We start from the raw sequence: 22,818 nt of genomic DNA on the forward strand, positions 1-22,818 counted from the left end.
AAATTTCTGTTGATTTGTTTTCTTTCTCTTTTCCTCAGACATCTTTATTTCTACTTTTTCTTTGTTCTGTCATGCTTCATTTAGCAGACAGTACTTCGAAAAGCAATTCTATTCCCTAACCTTGTTGTCACTTCACAGCAACTTCTTCTTGTGCTAAACATGATAAACCCGATCTTCGCTTGACTGGTTCTGAATGTTGCCTTGCAGGATGTGGTACTGCAACAGGAGGAGCTGAAGATGAAGGTGAGGCTGAAGCTGGCTGGATTGAAGGTGCTGCCATCCTCCTCTCGGTTATCTGTGTTGTACTCGTCACTGCCTTCAATGACTGGAGCAAGGAGAAGCAGTTTCGTGGGCTTCAAAGTCGTATTGAGCAGGAACAGAAATTCACTGTTGTCCGAGGTGGACAGGTTATCCAAATCCCGGTGGCAGAGATAGTCGTTGGTGACATTGCACAGGTGAAATATGGTAAGTTTTGTCAACTAGATGTCTACTTGTCTGAACTTTATTTATTCTCCTTTCCCTTTCTAGCAGAATAGACTCGCTTCACTGGAAGTGATTTAAATGACAGAGAATGATGTGGTGTCTTTATTGTCTATGGTAAGATTACAGTTTGGCTTTTAGGGCAAAAGGAAAACCTAGGAAACTTGCTATAAAATTGCACTAGGTGATTCATGTTATTTTTGTAATCTTCACTTCCTTTCACTGACAAGGACAAGAGTTGTTCATACAAAGGTAATTCTCTTCCATGGAGGATTACATTATTTGGAATTTTTGATTTCTGTCCAGTTAGGAATAGAGGAAGTATTTTTAAATCCTCTGTGAAAGGGAATTGTGCCTCTGTGCTCACCCCACTTGGTAGACTGCTCCAGAGCTATGGATCCTCTAAGTCCTCCCAGATCGGATGCTTCGAGTAGGTGGGTGCCTGAGAATCATAAGCCCTATGCTCCAGTGAGCAGCAAGACTTTTGCAGGAACTCTGCGTACTCTGTGTTTGGCTGAGCTGGCAAATTCCAGCAAACTGCCCGTTCTGTCAACTGTCAAACTTCTCCTGGCCTTAGCTAAGGGCTTCCTGAGAGGGGAAGGGGAGAGGGCAGCTCGACTGTTTATTACCCACTCTTAATTCCTATAAAGTCTGAGAGAGAAACCTTCGTGTCATGTTAAGAGTCCTCCCCTGCCAAATCTCAGTGATTACTGTGTTCATTGTATGTTAAACGTGATGCATTCTGATTCTGGGATAGCATTAGGCAAGAAGTTTTTGCAGTACGAAGGCCTTTCCCTATATGATTGCAGTAATATGGCTAATAGGGACCAATACAGTAGTAGTTCTTTCACTTTTGCTTTCATTTTACATTTTAATGCGACTGTTGTTAATTGTGATTTTATAATAAAATCATTATGTAATTATAAAAACTATCTTACTAAGCCACTGTGGTTTTCCATTACCATGTTCTTACTGAAAGGTGATCTTCTACCTGCTGATGGGATATTTATTCAAGGAAATGATCTTAAAATTGATGAAAGCTCTTTAACTGGAGAGTCAGACCAAGTCCGCAAATCTGTTGACAAAGACCCAATGCTGCTGTCAGGTAAACCTGCTGGAATTCTTGCGGAGTTATCTTTCATGTGCTGCTCTGTTCGTGTTTTGTTTGGATTTGTTTTTCCACACCATCAGGTTTCGGTACCCTAGATACAGCTGATCTTTTGAACACGGACACTGGCCTTGTCTGCTTGTCATTCAAAGGACATGCTATTGTTTTTGGATTGTGTGCAACGGCTTCTGATCATCGTACTTATTTTATGGAGTGAGAAAGTAATAAAACATTTGCAGAGGAAAGGGAAAATATCACTTAGGGAATTAACAACTGTTTCAATTTGTTGTATGCTAGTTTTAATTTAACCATTAAATTTCAAAGCCTTTTAACGTTTCTTTAAACACTTTGTGTGTATACGACATAGAATAGAAAAAGAAACAATGTGCTGAGAAGGAGATGGATATACTAAAATATTGTGGGCCTGACCTCTGTGGTAAATTCAAGTTATTTGTAATATTTGTGCTTTGTAATATAATTCTATACAGTAAATCAGTTAAATAGAATGTGATTTTTTAATTCTAAGAAAGATAGTTTCTGAATAGGTTGGTTGTCAATAGATTCCAGGTGGGATGTGATTGTAAAATAACAGCCTGCTGATCTCATAACCATCAATGTGTTACAACTGCAACAGTAATTTTCAAATACATGTGAACTTTTTATTTATGGAAAGGGTTCTCTTTGCCTGGTTGTATGGTCAGCCAAGAGGCGTCCCAAACAGCACGGTTAGGTCACGGTGCAGCAGGTAAGTACACATCCCTGCGGAAAGCCTGCCCCCATCCTACCTCGCTGACCTGGGGTTGCCCAAGCAACAGCTGTTGGGAGATGCTTTTGTTCAGAAGAGACAAGTAGTGACAAGTAAGGATGTGACAATTTGTATTGAATGAACAGTGCAAATCCTTTCCAAATTTAAAATCAGATAATTAGTTCACTGACTATAAGATTGTGAGTATTTATTACGTAAAGGATAGAACTTTAGTCTGGTAAAAAACCACCAGATTTCAGTCTAAAGGTGGCTGCATTAACTTAAGATGAAGAAATTGCCAATTTATTTGTGGACCTGACATTGCCACAGACTTCATGTTACAAAAGACCATGTTAATTAATTTTAACAAGCTTCAAGCATCTTTCTGCCTGAAACTGTGTATTAAAAATTATTTTTTTCAAATGACAAAACAATTCTATTGCTTCTGAGAATAAAACAGCAAAACAAATTTCTTTTGCCCTTCTAGGAGAAAAAATTATTTGGTTTCTTTAAAAATATTCTGGGATTTGTTTGTTAAATTTTTTTGCTGCAGTGTCCCTGCCAAGTGTGTGCCTTTTGCTGTTTATGCTGTAAAATCCCAAGTTTTTCCAGGTTATAAATGTCTGGAAAATGTGTTTGCACGTGTTCAGTAGAGGCTGATAAAGATTAGTGGAGCAGTTGCAAACTCCAAAGGCTGCGTTTGTACAGAGAAAATATGATGAAGAGCTTCGCATTTGCAGGCAACGCACATATAGAAATGCTGAATGGTGGGGACGGTGCCACCTTTGAATTCATGGTGTCCCTCTGGCCTCCTGATACACTGTAGGGTAACTGAAGTGCTCTGACTTTCCTGAGTAGTGTGTGAAACTACTGACTGTTATTTTTGCTAGATTTACACTAATTTGGATTATCCTAGTCGTGCAGATATTTAGGTGAACTTGATTGTAGATTAGGAATTCTCTGGGAGATGCCTTCCAGTGTGTAAACAGGGAGGCCTGCAGTGAAATTTTGAAGAGGGGTAGCTCGCTGTTGCTGTTCCTAGCAAGATTTGTATTCCAGTCTTGTGCTTGAAATATTTGTGCATTTTTTTCCATTTCTTTTTTTCTTAGCTGATGGTTGTAAATATAACTTCATAACTGGCATAAAATTTTCATTTTAAAGATAGTTTTAATAATGGTATTTTCTTGTAGAAACTTCTATCATGAAACATCATAGAGTTCTATCAAACATATGAAACATGGCCTGGTGTTGAGTGCTAGGGGTTTTCTGATTATGAAGTTTCCATTGATTTGTGTACTCTCACATATTCCTAAACTGGATGAGATCTTTCTGAATACTCTAGAGTTCAGTGGTGACTGTGATAAAACATGAAGGTATTGCCCTGAAAGGCATGGTGGGAAGAGAAAGGGAGAGCACTCCAGTTAGGAGAAAAGATGTTTTTGTCTTCCTTCCCGAAACTCAGACTTCTTTGCTATAAGGAGAGAAATTTGTCTTTGTGTTTTATTGCAGAGTTAAAAAAAGTTTATACACTTTATTTTTCTCTATTACTATGTAATCTCCATTGTGATTAGAAAGAAGGTGAAGAATTAATGTGATATTGTAACAATGAATACTAACGAATGTACTAAGGAATTTTTACTCCTGCCATGTTAGAAAATCCCAGAACTGTTTGCTCAGGAGCAGATTTGATGATTTGAGATTCTGTCATACAAAAAAACTACCTTCTTCCATAGATACAGTGCAAGGTTTAATCCCAATGATGCGGGGGCTGATCTGCCCGCTGGAAATTGTTAGAAGTCCACAACCTCCCAACTTAGAAACCACCGTGTCTTTCAGGATGGGTTTCACCTGGTTTGAAAACTGAGTTCCTGTAACACCCTTGGATGTTAGCAGAGACCTATATTTTATAAAACTTGTTTAAAGAAAAAAAAAAAAACAAACCAACTCCCTGCAAAAACATCAAACAGACCTTAAATTTTCCTCTTATCTTTGCACCTGAACACATCAGTATGTTATCTTCAGGTGGGCTTTTGGAATTTAGACAAATACTGTCAGGATGCTGCTTGCCACTGTTCTCCCTCAATCTTCTCTTGGACATGAAAACAGTTCAGGTTTGACAGAGGAATAACTGAAAAAAGGTAATATTACATTGGCAGCCGCAGTTTGTTTTGTGAGTTTAAATTTGGTGAAAGATAAACACCCTGAATCAGGAGGTATTATTTTCACCATTGGCACCTGAAACAACATTTTTAATATTCAACCAATTTCAATGATATAATTAAACTAAATGAGTTTCTGTGCTTAATGTCCTGTTTAATCATCCAGATAGTCATTTACTGTACTTGAGAAGCAATTCTAAGAGTACGAGTGCTGACTAAAGCAGATGGTTCATTTCCATCTGTGTATAGCACATTAGGTACCACCTAGGAAGGCAGAAATGGAAATACAGACTCTGATGTACCTGAAACCAAAAGAAGCGGCTTCTCTTCTATAGTTCCACTGTCCTTCTGTCTAAAACATTTTCCTTCCTTTAGCTCATTAACAGACATTTGCATGCGTGGTGTAGCATAAGCTATTGCATCAAATGTCAGCAGCCTGAGCGAGACTGTGGTGACGTTAAATTTCTTTGCGATGAACATAGGCGTGTATTAGCCAACAGATGAAGAAAACTTGGCTAACCAAACCAACTGCTCCTCAACTGTCTTGGTTGAAGCTGATGTGCCCTTCAAGTTTTGCATAGTTCAAAGTTTGCAGAAATCCATGATTCCTAAACACAGAAGTTTTGAGTGAGTCTGGCCTCAGTGTTGCACACAGTGAAGTATTTTGGGCTGCCACGTGATAAAGTTAACACTGTAAAAAATAACCTTATGAGGTTTACTGTTTAAAACTTTTTTCCCAGGTATTTAGATTAATTTGGTTAAGGTGTGAAAGGGTTACAGAGACAGTCTCACCTGGTGTAGTTCTCACTGAACTGAGACGGACATTTTATCCTAACCTAACTTCTACAAATGCATATTTCTAGCAATGCACAACAAAGATTTGAAACAAAGAAAACAGAGCTTATTCAAGAACAAATAAACAAAAGAAATCTCTTGGTCACAGTGCTTTGTTAGGTTTGGGAAATAAAAAGGAAGCTTGATTAAGGAACCAGGTCAGTTATTGCCTAGAGAAAAATAGTTCTGATTCTGTCTTAGTTCACTGCCAGAAAATATCCTAAGCTAGGCTTCTAGCACCACAAACATTTTCAGAACAGAGCAGCTAACTTCAGATGTTCCAAATTTTAAATTACTTGTAGATGATTTTTTTTCTGGAAAATTCAGTTTTGTTCATAGAGGATATTCCAGTGGTTGGTTCACTTTATTAACTTCAGTTACCTCTCAATAGTTGAAATGACTATACCAGTTTAGATACGCAGATAGAGAATTATTGTTCACAAAACAATATAAAACAGTATAAAACCTCCAAACTGCCATGCTCTGGTTTTCTTTTCATGTTTTTCAGCCCTATTTGCAATCTGTTTCACCAGTACTATTATTAGATTCGGGATTTTCTGAGCAGTCTCATGTTTAATTGTGCTTTTATCTGAAAAAGTATGTGCCGTAATAGGTTTCTCATCTGTCTAATTTATTTATCTCTGTTCTTACTAAATTGGACTTCTTTCTTTTCTGTCTTGGAATATTCTCCATTTATTAACTTCAAATTAAATACTCAGCATATGAAAAAATGTATTTTACTAGTATTGAAAAATTAGACTTAAGAGGGAAAGAAGTCAGTAGAACAGTCCAACATGAAGTTGGAATATGTGCTTAGTGTACAAATTAAGTGAAAAACGTACCTTCAATCCCAAATTCCACTGATGTAACAGTAGCTGATTGAAGTCGTAGAGCCCATGTCTGGCTTCAAGCTGATAAAATACCGTTTAAATGGTGAAGTTGCCAGTTAGGTGGAAGAGGATGTTCAGCTCTTTGGTTTCGTTTAGATGCTGAAGAATTTTTCCAGTAGTGCTAGTGGAACATAATCTGATGATAAATTAGCACCTGCTCTAAAACATGCTTTAATATTCACCTTAACAGTTTTGAATTATGTTTTACAAGACTAATTTAAGAAAAGGTTCAGAAAGGTGTTTCAAGTTAAGATATTGTTGTCCTTTCCAGGTGTGTAGAGGTGAGCTTGAAATCTGGCAGGTGCACGTTTTCCTATCAAAGCTAGCTTTGAAACATAGGTGTACATGCCATTTTTTGGAGGGTATTTCCACCCACCTTTGTAGTCTAACGCAGAATAAGATTCCTTTATAGTGAAACTTAGGAATACTAAAAGCAAGTTCTTAATTAAAATATATTTTAAACGGTGTTGCATCTTAAAGGAGGTTCCTCTAAATTTCCGAGTTAACTTTCAGCCTTTTTCTGGTTGGTCTGAACCAGAACAACCAAGCCTATTCTGGTTTTTAAAGATCTTGTCTGTTCCTTTAGGTTTGAACGTACTTGGTTTTTGTTATTTGGTTGGCAGACCTAATTTGTATGCTTGTGACGTTTTGCTCTATCACATGAAAGCAAGCAAATGACTTTTTAAGGAATCAAATTTTATCTCATAAAGCCATAGGTACAGTTCTTGATGCACTGAGAAGGTCTGTTGCCTTTTTTTTTTTTTTTAATATATCTGACCATTAGTGTGGGGTGGGGTGTTTTTTGGCTTAATTTTTATTTGGCTGAATTGTGTTGAAATTTTCGTAGTGTTCTGATGAGATATTTATGCTGTCAAATCAGGCTTAGTGTTGACAGATGTTCTTGCAGTTCTGTGTTTCTGTCTTCCTTTTAAGAACATGAGAGATTTTGATTATTTGGCGAAAGATATTTTGATTGGAGCTAGGTAGTTGCATTGCTTACTGTGTTTTGGACAGCAACTGTAGGAGCAGTAATCAGAAAATGGGATTTTTTTAAAAAAGGGTTGCAAGGGTGTGTATATCTATAAAAAATATTGATCTCTTTAAGGACACAGATCCTTCTTTCCTTTTTTCAGCTTTTGAGATAACTCAATATAATTAATATATGTAGATGAGGATGAACCCAATAAAGTGTTTTTCAAAAAGGGAGGGAAGAAAGAGTGTTTCCATGGCCATTCAGGTTTATAAGATCTGAATGCCCAACAAAGTTCTCCATGAGAAATTAATTATATTCCCTGTTTGCTCAGTGCAACAGGCTCACAGTTCAGTTGGTTAAAAGCCATTTTGCAAGAGTTTGCAGAAAGCTTGTTTGAAGATTTCTTTTTTACCATGGCTTCAGGCGTGCCCTGCTGTGTTACATTTCAGAACTACAGGTATCAGTGAACGACTTCATTTTAATTTTAAAATATGGACTGGTAATGGGTAAGTGATAGGAGCAAGATAGTTGAAAATAAGCATACCAGAATTTTTACCTTGTTAGCCACTGAATTGTTTAGGACAAGGCAGTTAATGATTCTATCTAATTCCTACTGTCACAGAATGAATGAAACACTGACGTTGTCTTAAGGAAGGTAAATGGAGAACTTTACATTTATGGCAGACTTGATAATTGTAAAGCAATGTAACTTTTGAAGGGAGGTGAGGATCTAAGGGACAACAGATTAAAACCCAGCAAAGAATAGTAGTTTGTCACAGATTAAAGCGTGTGCTATAAGGAGTATAACTGGTTTATTACCACAACCATTAAAGTGTTTAGTTCACTTAAAGACTCTTAAACCAACAAATAGCTTCAAAAGAAGAGTAAAAATGCTTTCTCTCTCCATGTCATCCATCCCTGTCCTGTGTCCTCCGCACCCTAAAGAAAAATGTAATTATTGGACTATAGAATCACAGATGGGTTTGAGCTGGAAGGGACCTTACAGATCACCCAGTCCCACCCCCCTGCCATGGGCAGGGACATCTCCCACCAGCCCAGGGTGCTCAGAGCCCCGTCCAGCCTGACCTTGAGCCCTGCCAGGGAGGGGGCAGCCACAGCTGCGCTGGGCAGCCTGGGCCAGGGCCTCGCCACCCTCATGGGGAAGAATTTCTTCCTTATATCTAATCTAAACCTACCGTCAGAACCCTATGTTCTGATTCCATCTGGTCTCATTCTTCTGATGTCCCACAGCTTCAAGTCTGGTATAATGACTCATCTATAAAATATAATTTATTTCAAACTATGTCACCTAGGATTTAAAACAATTGTTAAATAATAGAATACTCTGTGAGCAGGTTCTAGGTAACTATGTGTCCATCCATAGTTCACTTGGAGGTATAAATACATGTTTGTCTTTTATTTATACAGTGATTTTTTGTCAAGGTTAACAGTTTGTGTGTTACAGTCTATTTTCGTAGTTTCCAAACTATTTCTCTCTTCAAATACAGGAAAGAGTATTTAAAAAGACCCAAGTCCAGTAAACTTTCAGTCCTAGCTTGCTCTGTCAACTTTGTGTTAAGAAATGATTGCTTTTCCTCTGTGTTCTCACAGCAACTTACACTTAACAGGCATAACATAATTTTCTGTTACTAAAGGATAAAATATAAGGTCTATTTCAATGAATAGCTTTATCTGTCAGTAGTTTCTTGTCATTATTTATTTTTCATATATTTCATAGGAGCACTACTGATCTGTTTTATATCTTTTAAAGTTCACTACCTACTAAGGATTCAAACATTTTAAATTCTTCAAACATTTTAAATTTTACTTCAATAATGAAGTTTTTAGATTAAGACTTTGTCACCGTATGAAATGACAAATTAGCCACAATTTGGTACGAAGCTTGGCACATTTGTTCCTATGCTTGTGACAGGTTTTTTAATAAGCTTTCATTAATTGACCTTAAATACATGTTATAACAGTTGTTCTTCGATTTCAAACTTTCTTTGGAAATCACTGGTGTGCAATTGCGTAGACTAATCTTTGCAAATTCTCTGTTACAAAATGTTTCCAAAATGTAAATCAGAATATTTTTGATCATTTCTAGGAATTTCTATTTTTTTGTGTTTCCAAAACTCAGAGCAGGAGTCTGTGATCTTAGATGCAGCTAACGTTCGGATCAGTATAGGAATAAAAGCTGTAAATAAACAATTTTCATATGATAAAGTATGAAATGTTTCTCAAAAGGAATTTACTTAATATAATAATTACCTCGTTAAACAAATGATCTTTCTCAGAAAAAATAGAGTACATTTTTATTTGTTTTATAGCAATAAAAAACTGTATGTACTGAATTTGTTTTCAAATGTACATCAGATTCTTCTTGCCATTTGGGAATCTCCTGATTTAATTGAACATCCCCTTGAATAATTTTGATTTTTTCAAGTTTGAAGATGTGAAAATGTCTTAAAAAATATTTTTTTTCTATGTCTGTAAATCAACCATAACTGAGAAAGATAAGAGAAATTCTACACATATTTTCACTTCATTTATGTAATAGTGTTCCATGTACAGTCAGTGTAATCTTGACTGGAGTCACAGAGGAGTGTTTGCAGAACTCTGGAAAAAATAATTTCAAATTTACAAGAGTTAACTGTGTGAAGCTAAACTATTATCTTCCAAGATTATGTGAACTTGGTTAGTGACAGTATTTGTTTTAAAACTAGAATCTAATCTGTGTGGTTAATGGATGTGCAGCCTAAGATTTGCAATTAAACATCCGTTCTTGGTTGAGAACAATACACAGCAATAGAGTTTGGTTTTGGTATGTAATGCTATTGGCCTCAATATAGGTTTTTAAAGTGTAACAAATCTCTCTCAGCACTACAGTAAAAGTCTTGCATAGAGTATTTAATGGTTGTTCTTTTTATTTTTGTAGCTATATATAACTTGTATTGCATATTTTCAGGTACTCACGTCATGGAAGGCTCTGGACGAATGCTTGTAACTGCTGTGGGTGTGAACTCTCAGACAGGCATCATCTTTACTCTGCTAGGTGCTGGAGGAGAAGAAGAAGAAAAGAAAGATAAGAAAGGTAAATTCCACAACACACAAGGATGCTTCGAAGAAGGCTCTTGGGCTTTGAGTAGCCAGAGCTCTCCTCCATTCTTTAAAACAAATACAATTTTTAAACCTTCCTTTTTTTGTATACATTTTTGTCATTACATGTCACACAGAATAACAGCAAAAGCTGTTAACCAATAGATGCATTGGATAACAAGATGTTTTTCCAGTGTGAAATTGCAGACTCTCAATAGATAATTAAATGCAAGGGAATACATGGGTATACCCCTGTTGCCGTGTTTTCTTTACATAAATCCATACTCACCTAAAACTTGCTAAGGTTTTGCTCTTGTGCATTTAGATCTATGTAATATTTTCTTCAGAAAAAAAACAAACTTGATCACAGAGGTAGCGTCTTTCTTTGAGCTTAAAATAATAAAGATAAGACATGGCTTTTCGCTAGCCTACTTGTTTAATGTCAGTGACTGACTTTAGAGGCATTTTAATATCTTAAGGTGTAAAGGTCAAACTAAGAATAGTAAAAGATAACAAAGTAGCAGTAAATGTTAACAGAGAGTTTAACTTTGATGTCCTGTATCAGTTAATGAAATCAAGAAGTCTCTTCAGACTTTTCACCTTATTACAGTGTGATGTCATAATCAATTGCTAATTTAAGGGTTGCACACTAAGCAGAAACGTGATTTACTGTGTGTCCTTTCCAGTTTTTGTTTGTACAGTCTACTTGTAATTGTTCAAGTCTACTTTCAGAATTTCGTTCCCAGTTTGTTCTAAGAACATCTTTCAGACATAATTAAGGGCCAGTTAATATGGGGGTTTTTTAGACATTTTCACTCTTTTTAATGGTTTTCACTATTAATAAAGAATAGTAGTCACAGCTTTACTGAACGTTTTACTTTGTATCTGTCAGGCAATGTGATTCCACCTTTTTTTCATTTCCATCCTTATTATTTGAAGCTGCAGATAGGAAGGCCAAATTTAAATGGTTTTCATGACCTACAGTTTCCATTTCTGAATATGTTCAGCACATGGTTGCACTTGGCTCCATGTGCCTCTGAGGAAATCACTTTTTACCTGATGAAATGTTTGCCACGTCATTTCTACACAGAAATCCACAGCAGCTGCTAGGCATTGTAGATTCTAGGAAAACTGGGTAAGTTCTAGGAGAAAGACTGAAACTTCCCAAAGTAAATCTCTTTTATGTCAGACTAGTTTTGAACAATTCCTTAGAGTTTGATCTGGCTGTCGTTAAGAGGAGGACTCCTAGATGCAGGCCTTTTGAGACCTGGCAGCATCTGTTTTGGCAGTGCCTAAGGATATTGTAGGTGGGAAGCAGCAACTCCAGTACCTGTTTGAAGGTGACAGCTGTCTGCCCTGGGGTCCTGTGTTTGACTGGGTTGGCCTTCTCTGGGTAGTGTTGCTCAGGACACTGGTGATTCTCTCCTGGTTCATTGTGGATAGCCTTGAAAGGCAGAGGAAGAGAAATCAGAGATAGCAGAGTAACGCACTGCACTGTGGTGTAACTTACTACCCAGAGGCAGAGATTCTTACAGAGGTGTGCGAGAACTTTTAATGCAGATGCTAAATCTAATTGCATATAGCTACAATACCAGGAAAATTCCTTCCCACTTTCTGATGTTGCTGACAGATTTGTGCTGGTGCAGAGGAGTGCCTGGGCAGAGCTGGGTGCAGACTGAGGCCCAAACTCAAATTATGTATTCTCATCTATAAACCTGCAATTCTCTGAAATCCTCCTAGTCATAAATGTTTGTTTCAGTCTTATATGGGTGTATGCTTTTATTGTTCATTAACATTTTGTAAAAATCATCATACAGGTGTGGAACAGGAGGATGGACATCAGCTTCCAGGTAGAGTAAGAACTGTACCCCATCAAATGAAAGGATGAGGCTTTTAGCCAGCAAGCTTTGGTGCAAATCAGGGTTGAGCTAATGATGAAAATAATCGTCTTTGAATCAGACCAGTTAAATTAAAGAATAATTTCAAATCAACAGGATCATTCATGGCAAACATTTAACTGTGCACGCATTGTTGGTGTTGCAAATCTTAATGTTAAGCTTGAATAATCAGTTATTCTCCAGAAGTAAATTACAGTATATTAAATGTTGAAATGCGTGATTTGCTGTTAGCAGTTCATGCTGTGCTGGTTAGTCTCAGTATCCAAATGGAATGAAACATAAGCATGAGTAACCAAAACAGTTTAAGTTATTACCATCACAGTAATCAAATTTGCAATTGAAATTTTCATGAATGTAGTTATACAGGGTCTGTTTTTAAATCCTGTATGCTGTTTATTTTATTCTCCTAATTTACCATTTGTAAATAAAACAAGACCATTTTTCTTGACTAATAAACCAGCACAGTGTGAAACAGTCACTATGGGTCAAGTACTGAGGAAGTTCAAGAGTCTCGATCAGGATTCATTGTAGGACTTCTGTGTTCTGTTGTGAACAATTAACCAACCGAAACAAAGTAAAACTTGTTTTACCTATTATTTGTAAAGACTAATTTTCTGAACTCTAGTATAAAAAAGCATAAGAAAATAATAAAACCTTCTTCGAGTTTTTCACCTTCCTGTTAGGAAAGATTGCTTGACCAATTTCTCTAATATGCAGAGAATTCCTGAAAACAAAAAGAGGATTTTCTTTGCTGACACTTTGTTCATTTCACCACAAAACAGGAAATTACATAAAGTCTATTTGGATTTTAAATCACTCATTATTCTCCTCAAGACTACATTTGCCAACATTCTGTATTTCTTCTGCCTTTCCACACGCGATAAAGCTTAATGTTTCTACTCGGATCAGCGTGCGTATCAACTAGGTCATGGCAGGCCGTAGATGGAGACCGTGCTAGACTGGGATGTATCAGCAGTCATGCATCATGATATGCAACATTCCATAAAATACCAAGTATGTAATGTTGTATATACTATGTAGTATGCTGCATATTTTAGAAGTACCCATACATTGCGTAAATTTATTAAATCAAGGGAAATATTTCCATGATTTCAATATTTGCATAACACTTTAATTAAAGCAAAAAAATTACATGTGAAAGGACCAAAGCAGTACGTAGTACTGTGTACAGTCAGTTCTCACCAACTCTGTTAACTTTGTTAAGTGTCTTTCATATTTATTTATTACTACTATTCCATGTATAAGTTTTTGGCTTACTTTGTAACACTTTTATAAAGACATTTTGCTTTTGAAAGTTATGTTAATTAATTTAAAACAGATTGATTTTGGAGCAAACAAAGCTATAGTATTCCATAAATGTTTTTTGTTTTGTCATGTGCATGTGTTCATGTTGTTATTATTATTATTTTTTTTATTCATTATTGTTCAGTAGATTCTTCCCATCCCTCCTCCCACCCTCCTTCAGCTACAGATGGTGCAGCAGGTGCAAATGCCACTGATAATGCAAATGCCAGCTTAGTCAATGGTACGTCAAGAACACCTAGCTTGTTTTATTTGATAGATTTCTCTCCTGGCTGTGTAAGATTCCCTCTTCCTTTTATGAAGTGCACAGATGTTGTATGTGCATGTGATTACCCTTGAGAGATCCTGCTCTAAACTCTGTAGCTTATAAGAGATGCCACAAAGATGCTGCGACTTGTTTATTTTATTCACCTAGAATTAAACATGGAAGAGAAAGAAGTAGGAATTGTGATCTATTTGCCATTAATTAAAACTGCAGTTAAACTGTTAAGTAAGGCTAGTTTCGAAACTTTTGAGTTGCCTTTACATGAGGTTTCATGGTAAAGCTCTTTACACAGTTGTTGGTGTAGGTCTGCAGAATACCACCATGATAAATGGATTATATCTGATGTGGCACTCTCGTAAGCGTTCATGTAGTCTTCATGGAGTTCTGAGAAATAGTGCTGGGGTCAGGAATCTGGCTCAAAGAGCAGTGTGTTAGGAATAACTTGCTGCTTTGAGCATCTTTTTTGGAATAGATTGACTGACAAAATGTTTATGGATATTTGTGTATGCCCTTAGACAGTGATCATCTGTGATCATACCTATATTTACTAAAAAGAAAAATATATATATTACTATAGCCAATTTTGGCTGTCCCTTAGTACAGATTCTTGACCCCACTTCTTAGCATACAGATATTTCAGTGTCTCTTCTAATAGTCTAATTGCAGTATTAAATGGAATGGGTCAATATTGGTCTAGGCATCAGCCGTATTTTTCTGATAATCAGCTACATTAGTCTTTATTTGCCATAGGAACCTCGCCCTCTTGGACAGCACCAATAATACTGATGAAAGTAATTCTACTTTTCATTGTGTTGGTGATAGAATTTTTTTTCCGTGCAGGTCACTCGTTGTTGCATTATGCATGTGAAACTGGCCTTTCTGACATAGCAATACCAAGTGCTAAACCGGTACCAAGATTTACTGTGTAATATCTTAGTTAAAGCAATGACAGAGGAAAGCTTTCAGCCTATTTTTAAATAATTTTATTATAATTTAAAGAAACATATAACCAGATTTAAAACTTTACTCCTGCACATTCTAAGTTTGCTGGAAAACGAGGCTTTATCACCCCTGTGTCTCACTGCATGATAGGAACCTATATCATTCTGGTTCCAACACCCCACATTCAGATTCCTTACAGACCAAGAACCAGGAAGTTAATGATGAATATTTCATTCTTCAATCTTTATGCTCTATAATTCCACTGTGGTGTGTGTAAAACAAGCATACGCACACAACAAAGTCTTATCAGGTATCAGATATCCCTCTTCAGTCCCCTGGAGACTGCAGCACTACACTGATGCTCCGTCCTGCACGTTGCTGAGCACCAAGTTAAGCATCTGCTGAAGTGCTTTGCTGGCCGAGAAGCACTGTGCAGCAAGAGGCAGGAATGAGTCCCAAGTGGTGTTCTAACCTGGTCTCTCGGTTAGAAAACTTTAATTGCCTGGTAAATATCTCGTGTGTTTGGGCCTTAATGCCTGAACTTAATACAGAAATTGAGTTCCAAGGGATAATAAATCAGTGCCTTAAGTATGTGATCTTCCATCATCTTCCCTCCCATCAGAAACCATAGTTACTGTCCCTGTTTACCTTGGAGTTGAGAGATACATACTCAGGTCTTTTCAGGGAAGAGTGTAGAAGTCCATTTTTTTGTGCAGCAGAATATGTTTTGCTTTTAACTCTTCTGAAGTGAGGTGGTTGAATTAGTTCTGCAGATCTTTGATCAACACGGACCGGAGTTACTTTCCACAGTTCGACTTACCTGACATTGTGTTCAGAGGAGGGCTGAGACTTGGCAAGTGGAGTCAGATCCGAGTGCTTTGACAGTGTCTGGGAAATTGCCAAAGTCTGATTTCTGTTTATTCTATACGCTTTTCTAGTCAGCAGTGACGGTGAGTTAGAGAATACCTAAGATGTACATCGTTTTGCAGGGGTTTGGAGAGGAGAGGGGAAGGGAAAAAAAAGTTCTAAAGCAAGGAGACCAAGTTCATGTAAATTTTTTTTTGGTCTGGATGAAATGGTTTTTTTCAATAATGTCTGTGAATTCTCCCTGAGATGTGACTGGAAACAAGATTTTTACCTGAAGTCGAATACCTCTGTGCGGAAAATACCTTTGAATCAGAAAAAAAAAATTATATACTTGAATAAATACTTAGCTCAGGAAATGGTATTGCTTGTTACTTGAAAACCAAGATATTACCCTTTCAGATAAAATATTGTTATTGCCTTAGTTGTCAGTATACAGCTGACAGGAGAGAAGTATTTTGTTTTCAGTCAGGGAGCTTACAGTGGTAAATTCATATAGGTTTGTGACCCAGCCCGTTTGTTATCTGCGACATCAAAGGAACTATTGTAAATTCTATTGGGTTCTAGTAGTTGAGATTAAAATACATAATGGTTTGTTGGCCTCTCTGTTAAAACTAATGGACAGTATATTCAGTTTTTTAAAAGTTGCAAGTTAAAGTTAGGAGCAGATCGGAAAATGTTACAGAAAGATAGTAATTAATGAAAATTTGTCTAATTTTAAACTATTGTATTTAGAAAAGGTAAATATTTTTAAAGGAAATACGGGAAGCAGTAATCGCTGTTTACAGCTTGTTTCCTCCAAATTTGATTTCCTTAGAGAAAGGAGTGCTTGTCGTTGTCCAGTAGAGCACGACCCAATTCCTAAATCAGGATTTCCATGTTGGGTTGTTGGGGTTCTTTTGGAATTTGGTACTCAGAGAATCTGTTTCTTCAAGTTCTATTTCTATTCTGATATAGAAATATCATACCAGACTTAGAGAAGTGTCTCAGCTGAAGTACTTTACACCTACTGTTAATTCGGTCAGTTCTGGCATGCGTACACTACTGTTCAATTCCTGCAAAGCAAGCTGTAGTTTTAATATATTTTTAAGTATTTTCTGAATTGTAAGTGCAAGTTATTTAGTTAGCGTATACAAGAATTATTTAAAACTTCCTGTTTGATAGAGTGGCATCATTTATTCTTTTGTGGTTAACCTAATGCATTGGCTCTGACACCACACGGCGTGAAAGAATTCCTAACGATTCACTTCAGATAATGCCTGACGTCACTTTTCCCCATATATATTGATCTGCACTGTGCGTCAGCTCGTACTGGCTGCAGAATATACCTGACTTGGCATGCAGAGGGCTATAACTCATTTCTATTGCAAGACGAGACATTTCGGAAAATCACAGCACAGCACAGGAGAGCAGAACTTAGCTGTTTTGGTTGATTCCAAGCAGTTCCTCCAATGAACAAATAATTTCTGACACCAGCGACAGGTCTTTGTTATTCTGTCTCAATGACTCTTCCTAAAGGGCTGGGGGAGGTAAAGGGGACTCTTCCTTGGAAAGTTTATTTGAAGTAGTAACTGGATTTGGGGGTTAGAACTCTGGCAGTAAGGGTGCCATGGGTATGTTCCAAAAGACAGAGACTTTAATAAGGCAAAGGCAACATGCAAACCATTTTATATTCAAATTCCAAACCTTCAAAGCAACTGCAGAATGCAGCTCATATTAGGAGGCTCTATTTTCTTTTCTAAACCTTCTGATTTTTCATCCTCGCTTAGAAAAGTGGTAAAAATAAATGCAGATTAATTCCTTCAGATTTCAGGGCCCAAACACTGTCCCTTTTACTTTCTTGTTTCCAAAAAAAAAGAAGAAAAAAATCTGCAAAATATACCCAGTTGCCATGACTCCCCTCCACCTAACCAAAGTGCAGCAGCTGGTGAGGTTAAGAATACAATTTTTACATACCTACGTTTACACTGTTGTTAATGATTGTCCATTTTGTGCACTGGTATTTTTAGGTAACCAGAGTAGATAAATTGTTATTGTATTCATTATGATAATTATGATACCCCTATTAAATAACAAATATATATCATAAAGTTAGATACTTTGATTTACATAGAAAACCAGTGTATTTTGTGTTCGCCAGTTATGAAAGTCACGGTTTTGTTTTTGATTTTTTTTTGTTGTTTTTTTTTTGTTGTTGTTTTTTTTAATTTGAAGAATTTTCTATTGTACTGCTTTAAGGTTCTGCATTGTATTCTGAAAAAGGAACTATAGAGCAGGACATAGAGCAGACTGTCTGCTCAAAATTAATGTTTTCCAGTTCTTAAGAAAGGCTTTATCCTCCAGCCAGAAATCAGAATCTCTAGAGATGTTTCATGTCTTCCACTAACTTTATTAAAAACTGTTCTAAGAAAAATAGCCATTAGGCAGATACCAAGTTCAATGATGTTCTGTATGCAAAAATTTTTAAGGAAATTTCACAATGAAAACCCACCTTGGTTTTCTTCAGGCTCACAGATTCATGTCTCATGGCAAAACGTAAGTCTTTGGAAGACAGATAGTACCTTTTCAGAGGTCCTATGATAGCCAAGGTGGGAATAGGGTAAGAAACAGAGAGAAGCAGTTGATGCTCAATGGCTTACTTCAGCGTACTTTAGGAATCCATCTTGGTACTGAGATGACTGTATGTAGCGAAACATCCTTTACTTGACTGTCGTTCTGTGCTTTCGAGTTTCGCAGTGTCTGTAGCGTATTAGTATGGGTTGAAATGTTCTGGTGGTAAATGATGACTGATTTGGCCATTTTTGTTCTTTTTGAGAGGAAAGTTTTTAATGATCTCCCAATTATGGAAAATATAAACATGCAGGAAATGCATCTTAACCTTTCGATTTTGCTTCTATTTATTCACAGAACAGAGTGAAAAAAATTAATACATATGTTGAAGCTTAATTTCTCCTGCTTTATTCTGCATGTCAGTACCAGCTGTATTACTGCAGGAAGTCGGAAGAGCTGCTGCTGCTGACAACAGCAAGCTGTCACATTTTTTTAATAAACTCTAATGATACATTTCTTAGAATGTGTCAAAAACCCTGTAAAGGTGTTTTAACTACTAATTTTCCTTAGCATTTTTTTTTACTGTGCATTATACATAACTACAAAAAGAGAATGTCATCCATTCTGAATGTAATATTTATGAAACTCAAGTAGTCTTTTCTGTAAGATAAATTCATATATCACCGTGAAAGTTTCATAAGGGATCCCACCAAGAAATTGTGAATACATTTGAAATTGTTTACTGGTTATTCTGAATACCAAAGTTTTGTAAGCTCTAATTTGTATTTTGCCATTTTTATTTCATACACGCTTTCAAATGGTGTATTTTCAGTTTCAAAAAAACAAATAAGGACTTTGGTATGGTAAGACTATATGCAGCTAAAATATTAAATTGGAAATTACAGATGCACTTGGCAAATCTTTCTTTAGGGTAAACCTGAATATAGGATGATCAGTGGCACTTGTATTTACAGGAGTAACTTGCTAAATAATACAAACAAGTGAGGAAGATGTAATTTAAAAATAGTATCTCATTTACATTTTTATTTGTATTTATTAACACTATTATTTATATTTTGTCTTAATTTACTAAAATAATTAATTTAATTTTGGAATACATTTAGAAAGTCATACTTTATACTGGTGTGTGCCAAAATTATACCTGTGGGTTTTTTAAGTCCCAGCTCTCTCAAATTTCAGTTCAGGGATATTATTCAAATTCTGCTTTCTACTGCATTCTTTTCATTAGTTTCACCCTCTTAAATTATGCAATTTTCTCAAAAATATGTGCTGATATTTAGTATTTTACATGTTACAACACTGAATTTGACTGCAGTTCCTTGAATGTGTGCAGCTAGGTTGTCCATGCTTCTAAGTAAACACATGATAACATTGGCTACTGATCATAAATAAGTATCTGTAACATGCTCATTACTTTTGTCTGCCCTTTTTATTTAAATTCCCATTTTCATGTTCTGTCTTGGGTGAAGATTGTTTACTGTCTGTTGTCTGTTGAAATTTTTCATCATATAGGCAAAATGCAGGATGGGAATATGGAGAACAGCCAGAACAAAGGTAATCTTCTTTCATATTAAGGAGGTTGTGGATTTTATTTGTAACATGTAGTTAAATTCTGTTAAAAAATAAAATGAAAATTTGTGATTTGTGCCTGTGTGTAAAAATGGCCCTATTGTTCAAGCAGAATGTTAAAAAAAACCCTAAGGACCAAACCTAACAAAAAAAGCTATCAAAGAGATTGTAACTTACAGAGTTTTGATATATTGGGTATTTAGGATAGCAGAAGATCAGTATTTTTAATAAGCCATTTATATATGATACTTGCATGTCACAAAGCTCATTTGAATTCATTTTTCTTGTGCAAGTTACATATGCTATGTATTATTAGTGAATTTCCAACCCTATTTTTGATATGTCTTGTCATCTTTGGTGTTTAATGGCATTGTACGGACATATTTTCTTTTGTAGGGAGAAGGTAAAGCAATAAAAGGAAACTTTAAAGCCCAAGATACTGGCTATTACATTATTTAGCAATGTAAAAATGTATTAAAAGGACAAATAACAGGAAGATTAAGAATCTTAGAAGTTTCTAATTTAATGTACAATCTCAGGAAGAAATTTAAATAAATCTCTTGCTTACTCTGAAGCAAAGTCATGGTTCCTTTTTGATTATACAAGACACGAGCTATCATGATTTCTTTAAGTTATGCCAAATAAATAAACTATAACTTGCTCTTCTCAGATAATTCTAAAGATTGCAAAGATTGTGGTTCAGAAACTAAATAGATAAACTCAATTGTCAATGGTCCAAAACTATTAAATAAAATTATATTAAATGAGTAAGTTTTAAGGTTAGGTAGATGAATTAGATTTCCAGGTCAAATAAGCAAGGTTTTGTGCAATCTGTTCATGACAGTCAAAGCAAAGCTGTTTCATCTCATTCTCTTTATTTATGTCTGTGCTCAATACAAAACAGACACATACACATATATAAACTGGAATGTCATTGCTTTTAAAAAGCATGTCTTCCTCTTTGATACTAAAATAAAGTTTCTTTGTATTAGCATTCTTTCAAGAAAGGGTGGGTTAGCTTTTAAATTGTGTGGGGTTTTGGGGTTTTTTTTGGTGAGAATCCATAACCATCTGACCTGAAGGTTAAGTTACTTGAACACTGAATGCTAAGGAAACTTTTGAAGTCTGGTATTCTCTAGAATAGTAGTTTTTAAAGTGCGGTCCACTGGGCAATGAGGTGCCCATGCAGCCAAGAGAAATGGCGCATGGATCATCTGTGGAACCCCATTACCTTTAAAATGTTTTCATTAAAAGTATGATTAGAAGAGTCCATTGTAATCTACGAGACATACCAAGATTTGGAGAAATACAGATCACCTCTTTGCCGAAGCATTTGTGATCTCCTGTTCTAGGAAGTCCTGCATACTGATGTACTGTTACTTGCCCAGTAATCTGCAAGACATTAAGTGATATATATGTGTATAACAGAATGTCATTGGTGGTTTAATAACTGAATAAATGGTACTGGACGAACAGTGCAGTGCATATCCCCCTATGTATGGAGTGCACTTGGGTATCCTTCTACACTTGCGCCCCTGCAGAACCCCACTGGGTCTCACAGGGGAATCTCTCTGCCACGGGAGTGAAGTGGAATTCTGTGCAGTTACAAACATCTGTGTTGCAATCAGCCCCTGCAGCAGGCATTGCTGGTTGAGTTCAGTAAGTATCAACACAAAAATAAAAAGAAAGAAGAATAGTTTTGGAGTAACAGTTTTGTTCTGTGTTACTAGCCAAGCAGCAGGATGGGGCTGCTGCCATGGAGATGCAGCCACTGAAGAGTGCAGAAGGGGGAGAGGGAGATGACAAAGACAAGAAGAAATCCAACATGCACAAGAAAGAAAAATCTGTTCTTCAGGGAAAGCTGACCAAGCTGGCAGTCCAGATTGGCAAAGCAGGTATGACTGAGTAACTGACTGAATAGCAGTGTGTTATACTAGCAACAAAGGGTTTTAAAGCAAATTATTCTTAAAAGAGATAGGTCTTCTATATTGCAATGTTTAGAAATAGGTCATCATAATATTAAGGATAGTATTTAGGATTGAAGGTCTTTTATTCTTCTAAAACTTACCTTTGAATGTCAAGAAACTGGAAGCTTTGGGCAACTTGGATTGTAATGAATATTTGAATCAAAATTAAATGTAGCTTTTCTCATAGTCAGTATTCCCAAGTGCAGTAATTGCATATTTAATTTCCTCTCCCCTTAGAACTTCTGAGTACAGTTTCAGAATCTCTAATATAATCTCAGAATATCAGTCAACAGAGTATTTCCGTTTTATGGATTCTGAAATCCTACTGTTCTCTCTCAATATCCATGTTCCTGCATGGAAGGAGGATATGACAAATATGACACATCTGTTGACTCTGGTATCCAATACCATCTGGTCCCTACTGATATAAGTAGCACCACTTCTCCAACGTGTAGGTAGAAAGTGAAAATCTTTCATAATGACATAATGTTCATTAGGTTTATTTTTCTAGTGGTATTAAAGAGATCTTGCCCTCTATCCAAACCATGGTTGAGGCCCTACAACAGATTCCTAACTTTACCTCTGTTCAATCTCTCTTTAGAGAGAGAAATCCCTCTTTACCAGTCTGATTTTTACCCTGCTATTCCTCCTTGTTCCTTTTTTAAGTTCATTGCACTTAGCTGATCATGTAACCCCATGGTGCCACTTCTGTCTCTTTGCATAAGCAGTGCATGGCTCGGAATCTATGGTTATCACCTCTTTAACCCCCACTTTCAGGATTTGCCCAGTGTCGTATTCCTCAAGCTTCTCTACTTTGTCGCTAGTTGTACAACAGTATGCATTGATACAAACCCACTGCATTTCTCATGGCCATTCATTTCTTAGATGAAGTACCTTTCTACATTGCCTTCTGATGATTACTCTCTTTGGTATTTTGGCAGGCACGTGAATATCACTTTTAAAGTAATTGTATAGGGATTTCTAACCATAATGTGGCAAGTAATATGAATTAAATTAATTAATCATTCCCTCATTTGTTGTTTCTTTGTTATTGGACAATCTATGGGGATGTCTTGCATTGTCAGGAGTATTTGCCTGTATTATATTTTAATGGATTTTCCTTTATCCTCT

The 22,818-nt window shown here is 36.3% G+C and overlaps 1 protein-coding gene across 17 annotated transcripts in view; it reads left to right on the top strand.

Annotated features, from left to right (window-relative positions):
• Positions 1-22,818, top strand: part of ATP2B2 (ATPase plasma membrane Ca2+ transporting 2) — a 427,775-nt gene that overhangs the window by 324,008 nt on the left and 80,949 nt on the right. For 10 of the 17 annotated variants that reach the window (XM_075432741.1, XM_075432743.1, XM_075432749.1 and 7 more), the window contains 7 exons: positions 208-465; positions 1,460-1,585; positions 10,158-10,283; positions 12,106-12,138; positions 13,637-13,732; positions 19,664-19,705; positions 21,451-21,615. In XM_075432741.1, the coding sequence (XP_075288856.1) occupies positions 208-465; positions 1,460-1,585; positions 10,158-10,283; positions 12,106-12,138; positions 13,637-13,732; positions 19,664-19,705; positions 21,451-21,615 (846 nt within the window). The remainder of the gene's footprint in view (positions 1-207; positions 466-1,459; positions 1,586-10,157; positions 10,284-12,105; positions 12,139-13,636; positions 13,733-19,663; positions 19,706-21,450; positions 21,616-22,818) is intronic. The other 7 variants (XM_075432745.1, XM_075432740.1, XM_075432747.1 and 4 more) reach the window with 4 other exon arrangements.

Source organism: Opisthocomus hoazin, chromosome 11 (genome assembly GCF_030867145.1).
Source record: "Opisthocomus hoazin isolate bOpiHoa1 chromosome 11, bOpiHoa1.hap1, whole genome shotgun sequence".
Classification (NCBI taxonomy): domain Eukaryota; kingdom Metazoa; phylum Chordata; class Aves; order Opisthocomiformes; family Opisthocomidae; genus Opisthocomus; species Opisthocomus hoazin.